The 13,588-nt window shown below is 42.6% G+C and overlaps 1 protein-coding gene across 1 annotated transcript in view; it reads left to right on the top strand.

The window, feature by feature from the left end:
• Nucleotides 1-13,588, top strand: part of COL4A4 (collagen type IV alpha 4 chain) — a 135,693-nt gene that overhangs the window by 29,596 nt on the left and 92,509 nt on the right. The window contains exons 6-8 of the mRNA XM_081260757.1: nucleotides 10,341-10,475; nucleotides 11,347-11,391; nucleotides 12,292-12,408. Coding sequence (XP_081116883.1) covers nucleotides 10,341-10,475; nucleotides 11,347-11,391; nucleotides 12,292-12,408 — 297 coding nt within the window. The remainder of the gene's footprint in view (nucleotides 1-10,340; nucleotides 10,476-11,346; nucleotides 11,392-12,291; nucleotides 12,409-13,588) is intronic.

Below are 13,588 nucleotides of genomic sequence, written 5' to 3'. Positions count from 1 at the left end.
GCCTTACTAGGTTGTGATCCTCCTGCTTCAGCCTTTTGAGTTGCTAGGATTACAGGCTTGCGCCACCATGCCTGGCTACTATCATGATTTCTAAACAGTGGAACACTTGAAAAAGTTAAAGGAATAATCTTCAGTTGCAGGATTTCCTCTATAGATGCTTGAGAAAGTATTTCTCGTACCTGGGGATAAAGGAGGGATCCTTGTCTGTCATTTTCTACTGTTTGCTCTACTAGCAACAATAGTGTTTGAAGCAGCAGCAGTAGGTGATATCTCTATGGAAGAATAACTCCAACTAACATCAGGCTCAGTGTGTTGATAAGATGCTCTTGACATCTAGCATCTGTGTGCGAAAGGGGAACAAACTTGTTTTTACTTCCTGCTCTCTAGAATGCATCATGCATTTTCCACTGGACCAATTGCATAGGTAGAACTAATATAAGGAGACCTCCCCTGGGAACCTTAGTTGCAGCTTGGGCCTGAAGTGGCTGCACATCTGCCCAGGCCAGCCACCTCATTCAGCTGTCCATGGTTTACAGCAGGTCTTCTCATTGGAGTTCAAGTCCACAGTGATGACTGCCCAGTTGGGTGGCCCAGCATGAACCCAGGCCAGGCCAGGTGCAGGGCCCAGCAAATGTAGGGGCCATGCTGAACTCAAGAGGAACATGTCAGGACCACTTGGAAGTGGCCGTGCTATTGGTGCAAGATAAGGGCAAGCGATACAGGTGCACCTGAAAGTCTGGCCCATTTTCAGGGAACTATTCCATTTAGGAAAATTGGAATCAATAAGTTTAACAATTCCTCTCTAGTGCCAGGGTAGCATCTGACGAAATTACAGAAAATACAGAATCATAAGGGACGTAAGAAAGACAAGCAAGTTTCTTCTTTCAAACTCATTTTCAATAATTTGCCAAGAAATTCTCATGGAAACAGCTGTCCCCAATGTGCTTATCTTTTCCTTTCTCCACCATACACCCATCACTGCAATTAATCAAGAATACGTTTCCATTCATTCAGCAATAACCACTGAACACTCCCCATGTTGCAGGCATCAGCTGAGGACATGGGTCCTTTGTGATAAAGAAGAAAGTCCCTGTGGCATGCAGCTTAGAACCCAGTAGTAGAGGCAGACAAGATTTTTGTTCCAGCTTGCTTCCAGGTGCCTGATGAGTGACAGGCCCTGTGCTGGGTGCATGGTGGGCCTCATGGAAAAAGTAAGACAAAGGTGCTCACTGCCTTCCCAGGTGGACCATGTGGTGCTGTGACTTGGCTTTGCATGGCAGTATGAATGTGGGGTGGCAGAGCACAAGGACATGGGGGTTAATCAATGCATGGAATTAGAGGTCACCCAGCCACTGCCTGGAGGAAGCCTTATATTAGTTCCTGTGGCTTTTGTAATAAGTTAGCACATACTTGGTGGCTTAACACAATGGAAATTTATTCTCCCATGAATCCTAGAGGTCAGACATTCAAAAGCAAGGTTTTGGCACCGACAGGCTCTAGGGGAGGTTCTGTTCTTGCCTCTTCCAGCTTCTGGCGGCTCTCCGCAACGCAAAATTGGCATTCCTTGGCTCCTGGCTGCGTCTCTCCAATTTCTGCCTCTGTTACCATTCTGCCTTCTACTGTGTGTCTGCATCAAATCTTGCTCCATGTACCTTTTTAAAAAAAAATATATTTTTAGTTGTAGATGGACACAATACCTTTATTTAATTTGTTTATTTTTAATAAATTGCTGAGGATCAAACCCAGTGCCTCACACATGCTAGGCAAGTGTACTACCACTGAGCCCCAACCAGCACCTCCATGTCCTTTCTATAAGGATACATGTAATGGCATTTAGGGACCGTCTAGACAATCCAAGATAAACACATGCTCTCATCTTTTGCCACCTGAGGCATTTGTTGAAAGTTCAGGGGACAAGGACACGGCATACATATCCTTTCATGGGTACCATTCAACTCATAAGATATTTGACAAATATAAAGTCTCTACTCGAGTAGAAGGAGACAGGATAGTGTCCTTGGGGATGGAAAGATATCCAGAAAGGGGTTTGATCATAGCAGGGAAGAAAGCAAGTGGCCTGAGATGCTGTTGACCAAATGGACACGGCACATCCTGTGTAATTAGAACCTTCAAACCACTGGCTACTGTTTGGAGGACATAGCCATTTGGATGATATTAGGGAGAGCCTGTTAGGAGACCATAGCAGCCACAGGGGTGGGGATGTGTTGTTTTAGAAAGAGGCGACTATGGAGGTGGGCATATGGGTGGGCTGGAAATATTGGGAGGCAGGTTGATGGCAAACAGAGGAGACTCCACAGGGCTGTTTGGTGTGGTGGTTAGAGATATGCAAGACCCCCTGGTAGAGGTGCTAACACTTGTATGGACAGTGGTATTTGACTGGGGAGCACATTTGAAGGGTGATCCCAAGTCCAGTTTGGGACATGCGGAGCCTGAGGTCAGTTGCATGTGTAGCTGGTGCTCGGTAAGAGGTCTGGACTAGGGAGGGGGTTGGACAGATTGTTTGGCTATGGATGCAATAGATCCCATGGGAATGGGTGAATTTTCCCAAAAGAAAGGGAGAAAAGGCCAGGTATCTCTGAGGAGCTCCAGGTGGAGCCCCTTAACCATTGAGTAAGGGGAGCGGCACAGGAGAAGCAAGTAGGAGAAAAACAAGGGGTAGGGGCAAGGGGCAGAGAACAGGTTGGAGAAAGGAGATTCAGCTGGGTATTTCTCAGCAGGAGCTTACCACATGAGCTCCAGACGCCTAATTTGGTTCCCATGGCAGGTGCACAATGCCAGGCTATAGCTCCCATTGTGTTTCAAAATGGAAAACAATTCATCAGGCACCTGTCTAAAGAGCGACCTTACTATTCAGTGGCAAAGCTGTGTCTTTGGTTCTCAGTGCAGGGTTCTTCCCCCTGTGCCATGCTATTTTCTAAAAACACAGATAAAGATCCCTAGAGGTTATTCCAGGCTAAAGCGATGAATTTACCCTGAGCCCCTTGTTACCAAGTAAGGTCAACTTAAGGTGAAGAGAAAATATTCTTCAGATGCAGTTTGGTCTCCTCGGACAATCTACCCTTAAAGTAACACCTTTTCATTATTAATTTTTACAGCTGTTTCTCATATCCAGCAATAGAGGAAGACCCTGGGGCCATTCTCCAAGGGACTTGTTGAGGCCTGTTTGAGGATTTACGTGATGTTGTAGTGACACCTAGTGGCCTATTTGTTGAATTACAATTAAGCATTAAATATGGGAATAACACAATAAGGGCAGCATAAAAAAAAGAGATACACTAAAATGTTACTTTGTGAATTTTGATATAGAAATATTATTCAATTAATCAATCTGCAAATACATGTTTAAAAGTTGAGGTTGCGAAAGATAGTTGCCAAGGGGCTGGGACATCAACTTAAGCAGATACTAAGCAATCTGCACCAAACAATAGCGAAAATCAGGAAAGGAGTCTATTCAGGTGTTCATTATTTTAGGGTGGACAGGAGAGTTTGGAGGAAGGATTAATAAAACCTGGGGTAGAAAGTGAGGCAGAAACCTTGAGGTCTGAAGAGGTGGGTTTGAATCTCTGCTTCCTTGTGTGGGGCCACCTGGTCTCCTGTTATCTGTCACATCTCTCTGAGACTAGACTTCCTCCTTTGGGAGTGAGGATGCCAAGATTCCCCAAGGAGATGGCATAACGCTGGCTGTGCAGGTGTCTAGGACAGAGCCAGTGATAGCTCATGGAAGCAGCTGTAACTGTTACTATGATCACCGTCATGTTTTTGGTGGGAACAGGTGGTATTTAAGCTACAGGTGAAGATGGGTTACTGTTGTCCCAGGCAACAAGTACAATTAAAGCAGAGGGCAGAGGGTGTGTATGAGTGTGCACACATGGAAATCACAGGGGTCAGTGGGCTGGGTCAGTGGGTGGTGGAGGGTAAGAAGTATGGGTGAGCCCAATAACATAAAGGAAGGGAAGACAACATGAGATGGCAGCTGTGTGGGCGGAAGACAGGTCAAGGAATGGAGGGAGGTTGTGCTGGGGTAACCTGTGCTGGAGAGGACCCAGGGAATCCCCAGGGGGATGCAGGTGACATAGCCCTGTGACATTAGTTCAAGACAAGATGTGGCAGATGTGGTCAGGGAGAATCATGGAGAATGAGGGAAAGGGAGTGAGCCAAAATTTTCCACCCTGCTGGAAAGAAGAGAGTCTGCATCTACAGGCGTGGGGGGAGAGCAGGAGTGAGCTCCACTCTGACACTCGAGTGTGAATTCAGAGCCGAAGAAGATCCGAGAACAAATCTAGGAAAGTCAGAAATCAATGGAGGAACTGGAAAACTACATTTGAGGATCACAAAAATAGAGATCTTGAATCAATTTGATTAATAATATTGTTTCCTAAGGAAACTTCATAAAGGAAAATAGAGTATATTCAGATAAACATATATAGTTCTTAATTTTATATATAATTCAGGGATTGAAGTGTCACTGTAGGCACCATGTGTGATTTAGTGGAAGGATTTAGTGATTTAGTGGGAAGAGGAGAATCTTTGGAGAGAGACTGACCAGTCCCGGTGTAGATTCAAGGTACCAGTACCTGAGTTTGAATGACTGATGTCTCCAGGGTGGGCTCTGTCCTTTACAGAGGCTAATAGTCTACACTTGTCAGTGTGGCTGGTTGACTAAATGCTTAGGGTGATGAGCGTATAACTAAGTTTAATAAATAAATTCCTGTCCTTTCTGTGACACTTCTGATAGTAAATGTCATGGTCTTGGAGTCCAAGGAGGGTTTGGAAAATTCCATAGAATTAATACAATGAAAGCAGCTTTTCTACTTATTTGTTTGTTCATTCATTCATGCATGCGTGCCTTCACACCAGGTGATATCAACTCGACTCCTGGCTGGGAAAGAGCATGAAGAAGGAGCGTGTAGGAGCACATATTTTTAGTTGTCTATTTGTTGCTATTTCCCCAATCCCTGTACTGATTTGAAGATTAATTTTTTAAGTATTATGTGTGTTTTTTCATCTTTTGGTCTCCAATACTAACTTGTGTAATATAAGCTATTTGATCTCAGCCCCTCTTAAGAGATGTTCCTTACTTAGACCATGAACCAGGGACAAAATCCTAACGGAATGCCCTGGCCTGCGTGGGCAGGGTGGAATGTGGTTTCTGTCTGCTCTGATCTCCTTCATCCTTTATTTGTACAGCTGGCCCAGGCCCTCAGCCATGGTACGAGGCACAGATATGGGGTCTGACCACACCAGGTCCACCTTTGAGACGACCTAGTGGCTTCATACAGCATGCCAACATTTCTCAGCTGTCAAGCCGATTGTCGTTTCTGAATTCAGTGACTTCGCCTTGTCACATGGAAAGTCACAAACCACAGAGGTGATCTGTGCACACAGTAGCAAAAAAAAAAAAAAAAAAGAAAGAAAGAAAGAAAGAAAGAAAGAAAGAAAGAAAGAGAGAGAAGAGAGAGAGAGAGAGAGAGAGAGAGAGAGAGAGAGAGAGAGAGAAAGAAAGAAAGAAAGAAAGAAAGAAAGAAAGAAAGAAAGAAAGAAAGAAAGAAAGAAAGAAAGAAAGCAAAGCAAATGGAAAACCACCACCAACCTAAGAACAAATCAGGGATGGGATGCTGGAAGCCGGTCCTTCTGTGGGCAGCTTTGCTTCTTGCTACACTAAGACGAGGACACCAACAGTTTCATGCCATGTTACTGTTTTCAGGTGGAAGGTTTAGAAGTGGATGCAATATTTCTTTTTAAAAGATGTTTTTAAAAATGTTGCAAAATTCCTGTGATTAAGGATTCTCCAGTTATAAAAATGTCCTTGTGGACCTGTTATTGGTGCCTATTCACCAATATAACCTTATAAATAAGTATATAGCCTTATAAATAAGTAATCCTAAATACTTACTTGTAAGCATAGTAAATGGCCCCTTTTTTATATGAAACAATGTAACAAAAATAGAATTACTCTCTACATTGCTGTGGATAAATTATTAACTCCAACTGGCTGAACTAACAAACTACTCTCTCAAAGATTCGTGTTTGGGAAATATTCCTGAGCAGATTTCTGACAGTTTTAGTACTGTTATCCAAGGCTTAATGCATTTCTTTAAAAAATTTATCATATAACAAAATACCTAACAAACAATATGAAAAACAATGCTGAACGCAACATCATAAAGTCTTTCCAGACTTCAGAAAACAGGCGCTCAGTGTATTATGTTAGTTCTTCCACTTGCCAAGCAGAGGCTGCACGTGCTGTTGAATGAGGCTGTGGTGGAAGCACAGTGGCTTCCAGGTTATGCCTCAACAATAGACTCCAGCAACACCGTGCTCAGCGCGGCTCCTCAACCTGTGCAGTTGTACCCCGCGCACGGTGATATGGGATTCTCACCGTTTTGCAAAACAACCATAAGCCAATGTTCAGAGTCATAAGGAAGCTTTTACACAGTTCTTTCCTTGGGGTCAGGGCAGGGCTCACCTTCATATTTTATTAAACATTTATTATTCTCTGCTGTTACAGTTTGAAGATGGTTTCTATTTCCAAACTCATTCGGGAGTTTAATCCCCAAAGTCAGATGTTAATTGCATTAAGAGAGTGGAAACTCAAACCTACCACGGTATTTAAAGGTGAGGTCTCTGGGATGTGATTAGGTTAGATTAGGTTATTAGGGTGGAGTCCCAATGATTGAATCCTAGGGTGTTAATAAGGAGGAAGAGAGGAATCATACACCCTCACCATGATGTGACATAGCCCAAGAGGTCCTTACCAGAGACTGTGCCATGTTGTTTGGACTTTGTACTTCCAGAACCATGAGCCAAAACCAGCCTCTTTGCTTTACAAATAATCTGCCTCAGGTGTTCCTGTAGTAACAGAGAGCTTACTGATACATCTGTCTGCCTTCCTTACCATCATGATCTTGGGCACCTATGCTCTGTACTCTAGGAGTTCATGGTCCAGTAGTATGGGGTTGGGAGGGACACACAGATCAAGACAGGATCATAGGAGCTGGTGAGAAGGCTTAAGACTTAGCATCTTAGGGGCATCCACTTCTCAAGGGCAGGGGCAAGAGATCAGAGAAATCTTTCCAGGGGAGCATTGAGAGACAGCAGGGCCCGGGATGGGGCAGCCTGGGATGGGACAGCATGCACAAAAACTGTGAAACAACAAAAGTAGTTCAGAAATGGCCAGGAGGTCTGTGTGGCAAGTGGGGAGAAATAGGGAAGAGAGGAAGGGATGGTTGTGCACAGTAATGCAGATAACCTGTCTTGGTTTCCGTTTCTTTCAAAGTGTTTTTATTTTCCTCAAATCAGGATGCATTTCTGTGCTTCATTAAGTGGAGTTTTGTCACTCTCAACACTAAGTTAAACGCTTCCCATCTTCTTTTTCCTCTGCAAGTTTCCATTAGCTCATTGGATTCAGAATTGCAAGTCTAAAATGAAACACATTAAAGAGATTTATAGCCAGTTAATCCGTTGTCTCTGTCTCAGTGACCCTGTTGTATTCAAGTGTGTGCTTGATTATGTATCTAAATAATACATTATTGTAACATACCTTATTCACAGAAGATGATTGGGGAGTTTATGTATAAATTATATGCAAGATAAAAAGGTAATTCCTAAACTTAATGAAAAAGCAGTTATTTCCTGACCCTTATACTTAGAAAAAAATGGGAGCTTTTCAACATATGTTAATTAATCTTACTGAGAAGTGAGATTAATCTTAGAAGTAAAATTAGTTCACATGCATTGAAAAGGTCATATGAAGTCACCGTAATTCTTACTTTCAGATTGTAATTTAGAATTTATGTGATACCCATTTAAATTAATCTGCCCTCACCATGCCCCCAAATGGTTTGTGCCCATATAATTATTGTTCATATTTTAATGGTGTCTTTTTTTGTAACATGTATTTAAATATATTTCAGCTTCTCTTAAAATTCTGAACTTTAAGCTGGGTGCCATGGTGTGTGCCTGTAGTTACTCACAGGTCCAGGAGTTTGACACCAGCCTGGGCAACATGAGCCCTGACACACACACACACACACACACACACACACACACACACACACACTCACACACACAAATTAAAAATGAATAAAATAAAATTCTAGGCTTTTAGGATTTTCATACATAATAAATAGTAGCCATTGTGATGAGGGCGAGAAACCATCAAGAAAAGGGAAAGTACATGTGAAGCTGAGGCGGGAGTTAAAGAATATCAATAATGTTTGTTGGGTCCGTGACTTAATGGCAATAGGGAAATGTAACTGGTATTTATTGTAAAGGTCACATTTAGTGACCATGGATTGTGAAGCTGCTGCTGGCTTCCATTTCTCTCTCATGCCATTTTTTGAAAATGCCTCTGGAAACCTTCATTTATAAACACGTATTTAGGGAGAACATCTCTCCTTTTGTTTTGTTTCTCTACAGTTGGGGTCATATGACATGCGATGGTTCTATGGTGTGTTCTCTCATTTAACAATGAACCATTTATAATAATAATCCCTGCTGATAACAGCATCGATTATGATAGGTGCTATGTTAAGCAACATTGCATGCTTTATTCTTATGACATAAGCCATCGACAGATGAAGATCTGAGGATCAGAGAGGCTAAGAAATGAACTTAAGATCACACAACTAGTAAGTGCACAGGGGCTGACTGCAGAGCCCGGACCCACAATCACTCTGTTTCCTCTCTATGAGCATCATGAGGATGCTCTATGTCAGCCCAGACAGATCTGCTTTGCTTTCTTTAAAGACTGCCTACAAACGCCATCAGCGCCCTAGACACTCTTCTTAGACCACGACTTCAGTGCTCCTGCTGTAGCAGACTTTAGCACCCACCCTGCATCTTTCTGTCTGGGAGCTCTTTTTCAAAGTCCCCAAAGCCCACAGGCACTCCTACCCACCACCAGTGGTCCCCAGGTTAACCCCCAGCTCCCTAACCCTGGCAGGGTAACTGAGATGTGAGTTCCATACTGTATGGAGCTGTGGGAAGGCTGTGGCGACCTACTCTATGAAAGTATTATAATTTATTCATTCAGTCTCCGGTGGGTGGATTTCACAGGATTTCCCATTTTTCCTGACTTTACAAATAATTTTGTGGTGAATATTCCTTTGTTATTGTTACAGGACTCCTGCCCCATGCCTCAGCACCCCCCCCCCCACGCTCACACACACTCTGCCAAGGCCAGCAGCAGTGTGGGCCAAGCCCCAGCGGTCTGTTACCATTGATTTCCATGAGGGTGCTCTCCAGTGTGGGGCTGACCATGAAGTGCCCAGCATTCATACTTACAGACTGTCTGGGGCTCCCTAGTTCAGGAGAGAGAGGCTGGTTATCAGGACACTCCCAATTACCAGCATGTGTTATTTCTTTCGCGGAATCACGTGAGGTCGGTAACCAGAATGGATGGGGCTGGTACACTAATTATGGGTGACTCACAGTTCATGAAGATGAGACTCTTCAGGAAACATGTTGTTCAGGGCCCCACACACCTACGGGCAGCCCTGTATGTGCCCTAGAAGTTTTAGAGAGCTGATCTGAGCAGATATCTCCTGAAATCCCTCAAACTTTTCTGTCCACAAATCAATTCAGACTTACTTGTTGACTATTTACCCAGGTTGAGTTTGGGGGCATGGGCATATAAAATGATTCTTCTTGAAAAATCTTTGGAAAACTTTTTAAGAAGCACAAAAAAATCACAGCCTGACTTCAAATGAACACCAAGAGTATACTCAAACTCTGGAGGTACAACTTGTGCTTCGAAACTGCCATCCAGGGGACTCACTGGAGACCACCATGCCTGGGGTCACATAGCCAGGTCTTCACGTGTGGGTGACCCCTGTTGTGATGGCTCATGATGAAGCATCCCTTCATCTCACATCAGATAATAGTCCTGAGACCTCGAATCATCAGAAGTACATCTGAAGTAAGTAAAAGATGTGGTGGTTCTCCTCCCACCTGCATGGCACTCACACAGTGGTGATAAGACTGGTAACTTTATTTCTATGTTTCATTAACAGCTGGGGATCTATAAATGCAATCGAAGGAATTAAAATAGTATAAGAACCACCATCAGCCTACATATGTTGACACACACATGCTTGCACACACACACACAGGTAATATTGCAGAATTATCATTCCGCTTGAGTTCAGATTGAGAAAGGCAACAGCTTGGTTTCTTACGGTTCGATTTAAACACTTGGGTTTCTATTATCAGAACTTGCTCAAACTTTTAACTTTCTAGCCTTCCACAGACCTGAGGGACTCTATATTTGTGTTAGAAGACACTACATAAAAATCACGTCATGCCCCCTTCCTTCTCAGGGTCAACCAGGACCACTCGGGCCACAGGGTCCAATAGGGCCCTTGGGGCCCCCTGGGCCCATGGGGATTCCAGGAGAGAAAGGACTGAGAGGTGACACTGGCCTTCCAGGAGCAGCAGGGGAGAAAGGAGATAAGGTAAGCTGCTTCTTCAGGGTAAGACTCACATTTCCCTCTCACCAGTACTGCTCTGCTAGGTTTTTATGATCACAAGCAGTACATACTCACATCTTGTGATAAATCAAGTCTGAATTCCTCTGCCACAACCAATCCTCATCCCAGCTCCCCACTCCAGAGGAGCAGGTCCAGCTAGATCTTTCTCTATACATTTAAACCCCCTCAGTGGGTGACACTTAGGAGTTGCATTGTTTAGGGGTTGGCCAAAACCTAAATAACATAATGTTGTGTATCCATGCTAAACTCTTCCTTTTTCACTCAACAATATGTCTTAAAGATTTTTCTATATTAATTGATATAAAGGAATGTATTCCTTTAATAATATGGTATCATACACCATAGTGTGAATAAGACTGTATTTTATTTCCTGCTAATGAGCATCTGAGTTTCTACCCCAGCTTTGTTTAGTCCCAGTGTGCAAAGTAACCCCACATATTGCTGTTCACATTGAAGAGTTTGTAACTCCAGGATAGATTGTGAGAAGTTAAATTTCTGACTTAGCATGTTGAATGCTATATTTGAATTGGCACTGCAAATTGCCCTCCTAAGTATTCACCAAAACACTCTTGATCATTGGTGCTTAAACTCATGAGCCTAGGACTAGGGATGTGGCTCAGTGGTAGAACACTTGCCCACTGCACATGTGGCCCTGAGTTCAATACCCAGCTCATCCTCACCTCCCCCTTCCTCAAAGATTAAACTCATCAATATAAAAGCAATGACCATTAAGTGTTTTTTAATGCATTATCAGTTATTCAAACTGTTGTAAGTCAAATTGTTAATCTAAGAATTTAGTAATTTTAAAATCTGTTTTGTTTTCTGGGATTTTTAGGGTCCAACTGGTGTTCCTGGATTTCCAGGTTTGGATGGTGTACCTGTGAGTATCACTAAATTTTCTCCATTTTTTTTCAAAGAAGGAAGAAACATTAATTAGAACCTTTGAGATCACATGTTCAAAAAGCATATATATTGGGCAAATTGGCTTTTATTTTGTCATCTTGGTGCAGGGAAGGGTGCTTACATTTTAATTTTATGCAATAATTCTAAAACCAAAATGTTTTCTGTGGAGGGAAAACTTTTCAAACAGATAAGGGAAAACCATTCAAGATGGGAACTAGATGCACTTGCAGTATCAAGTGCAGTGTTCTGAAATAAATGTATTACTCATAATAGATGTTTTATTTTCTGTTGAGTCTTAAGATTGAAAATGGGCTTAAGACTCTCATTTCTAACATGAAAATCAGATGGAAGAATGAAGAGGTATTTGGGGGCCTTTGCAATTCATTCATTAGATTCTAAGAATTTCAAGCAAAGTTTTCTCCAAAATCTTCCAGAACATGCCAAACTAAATTAATTTAAGTTTGACATATTACACATTTTTTATTTTATTTACTGTATTTTTTTGGGGGGTATCAGGGGCACTCAACCACTGAGCCACATCCCCATCCCTATTTTGTATTTTATTTAGAGACAGGGTCTCACTGAGTTGCTTAGTGCCTCTCTAAATTGCTGAGACTGGCTTTGAACTTGTGATCGTTCTACCTCGACCTCCCACCAAGCTGCTAGATTTACAGGCATGCACCACCACATTCGGTCCACACTTCTTATTTTTAGTTTCACTCTGCCACACAGCACTTTTAGGTGGGAAAGGAAGTTTCACAAAATTAAACAAATAAAAACGAGAGTCACAACTGCCATAATTTGAGATCGATATTGCATAAAACTTTGTGTTATAGTATTCTTGCAAAAATCCTTCACTTATGATTTTGTTTTATAGGGTCACCCAGGGCCTCCTGGATCCAGAGGCAAACCTGGCTTGAATGGCTACAATGGCTCAAGAGGTGATCCAGGGTTTCCAGGAGAAAGAGGAGCTCCTGGCCTGGGAGGCCCCCCAGTAAGACACCTATAGCTCACCCTCATAGGAAACTTAACTGAAAAGATCCCATGGTAGGAGTAGGTTTGGTTTGTTCAGGAAACAGAGTCTGGCAAAGTGTGCCTGGAGCACGGTGAACAAATGAGGGTAACTTGGGGTGGGGGTAGAGAGGTGGACAGGACTGGAATGAGAGGGGACTGATAGACTGTGGATGGAACCAGATTTTCTTTTCCATGAGGAGACACTGAATAGTTTTAAGGAAAGAAGCAAATTTATTTGATTGATGTTTCATTAAGATGTCTTTGGGTGCTGGATAGTAAGGAAAATGGAGTAGAGAGGCCAATTAGCAAGATTTATATTGCTTTTCATTCAGGGTTTACTTCCATCTAGGTATGTCAAATAGAAAGGATTTAATACAGGGAGTTTGCACTTATCATCCCAGTTAAAGGTGTGGGACTCAGTCCAACACAGGCTACTGATTCCAGGGCTCACGCTTAGCTGAGATCTAGAATCAGGAATCTGCTTGTCCACTATCCACTCTCTCTCACCGTTGTGTCCAGATACCAGCAAACAGGTTTCTACGTTTCTGTTTGGCAGCAGCAGGTGACCAAGACAAGGATCTCTCCCTCACTCCTGCTTTCCATGTCTCCTGGGTGGAACTTAACTCACATCCAGATGCAAAGAAATCTGGGAAATGTACCTTTTCTCCTTGTAGCTTGTGTAGGGCAAGAAGATAAATTTGAAAGGGATGGGAATGGAAGTCCAGAAACTGGACAATAGTCAGCTCTCGAGGACAACTATGGTGCTCTTGACTTTAGTTTTCTTTAAAAATGTGAACTTCTATTTAAACACAGCTTCAGTCAAGGATATTTTTTCATATTCCCTTTCTCTCCACCTGTTATTTGTCCTCTATTCTTTATATTTATTCCCCCCCAAACACACTTAAATAAAGATCCAAGATAATTTGACCTTTCAAAATTTATTTTCTGTGACTATTTTGCAGCCTTTCCTCTTCCCTAATTAAACATTATTTACCAAATTTCTTCTAAAAGATTTTCATAGAATCACCACCAGAGTCTTCTACTTTCTCTTCATGCATCTTTCTTTTGCTCCGCATCCCAGTGGAACTAATCTGAATACAGAATCCAAGGAAATTCCAAGCTCACATTTTTCTTGTGGTGGCACATAGGTGCCATAGCCA

The sequence above is a fragment of the Spermophilus citellus genome, assembly GCF_964194105.1.
Source record: "Spermophilus citellus genome assembly, chromosome: 11".
In the NCBI taxonomy this organism is placed as follows: Eukaryota; Metazoa; Chordata; class Mammalia; order Rodentia; family Sciuridae; genus Spermophilus; species Spermophilus citellus.
Note: the sequence above shows the minus strand (reverse complement) of the source record. Positions and strands in the feature narration are given on the sequence as shown.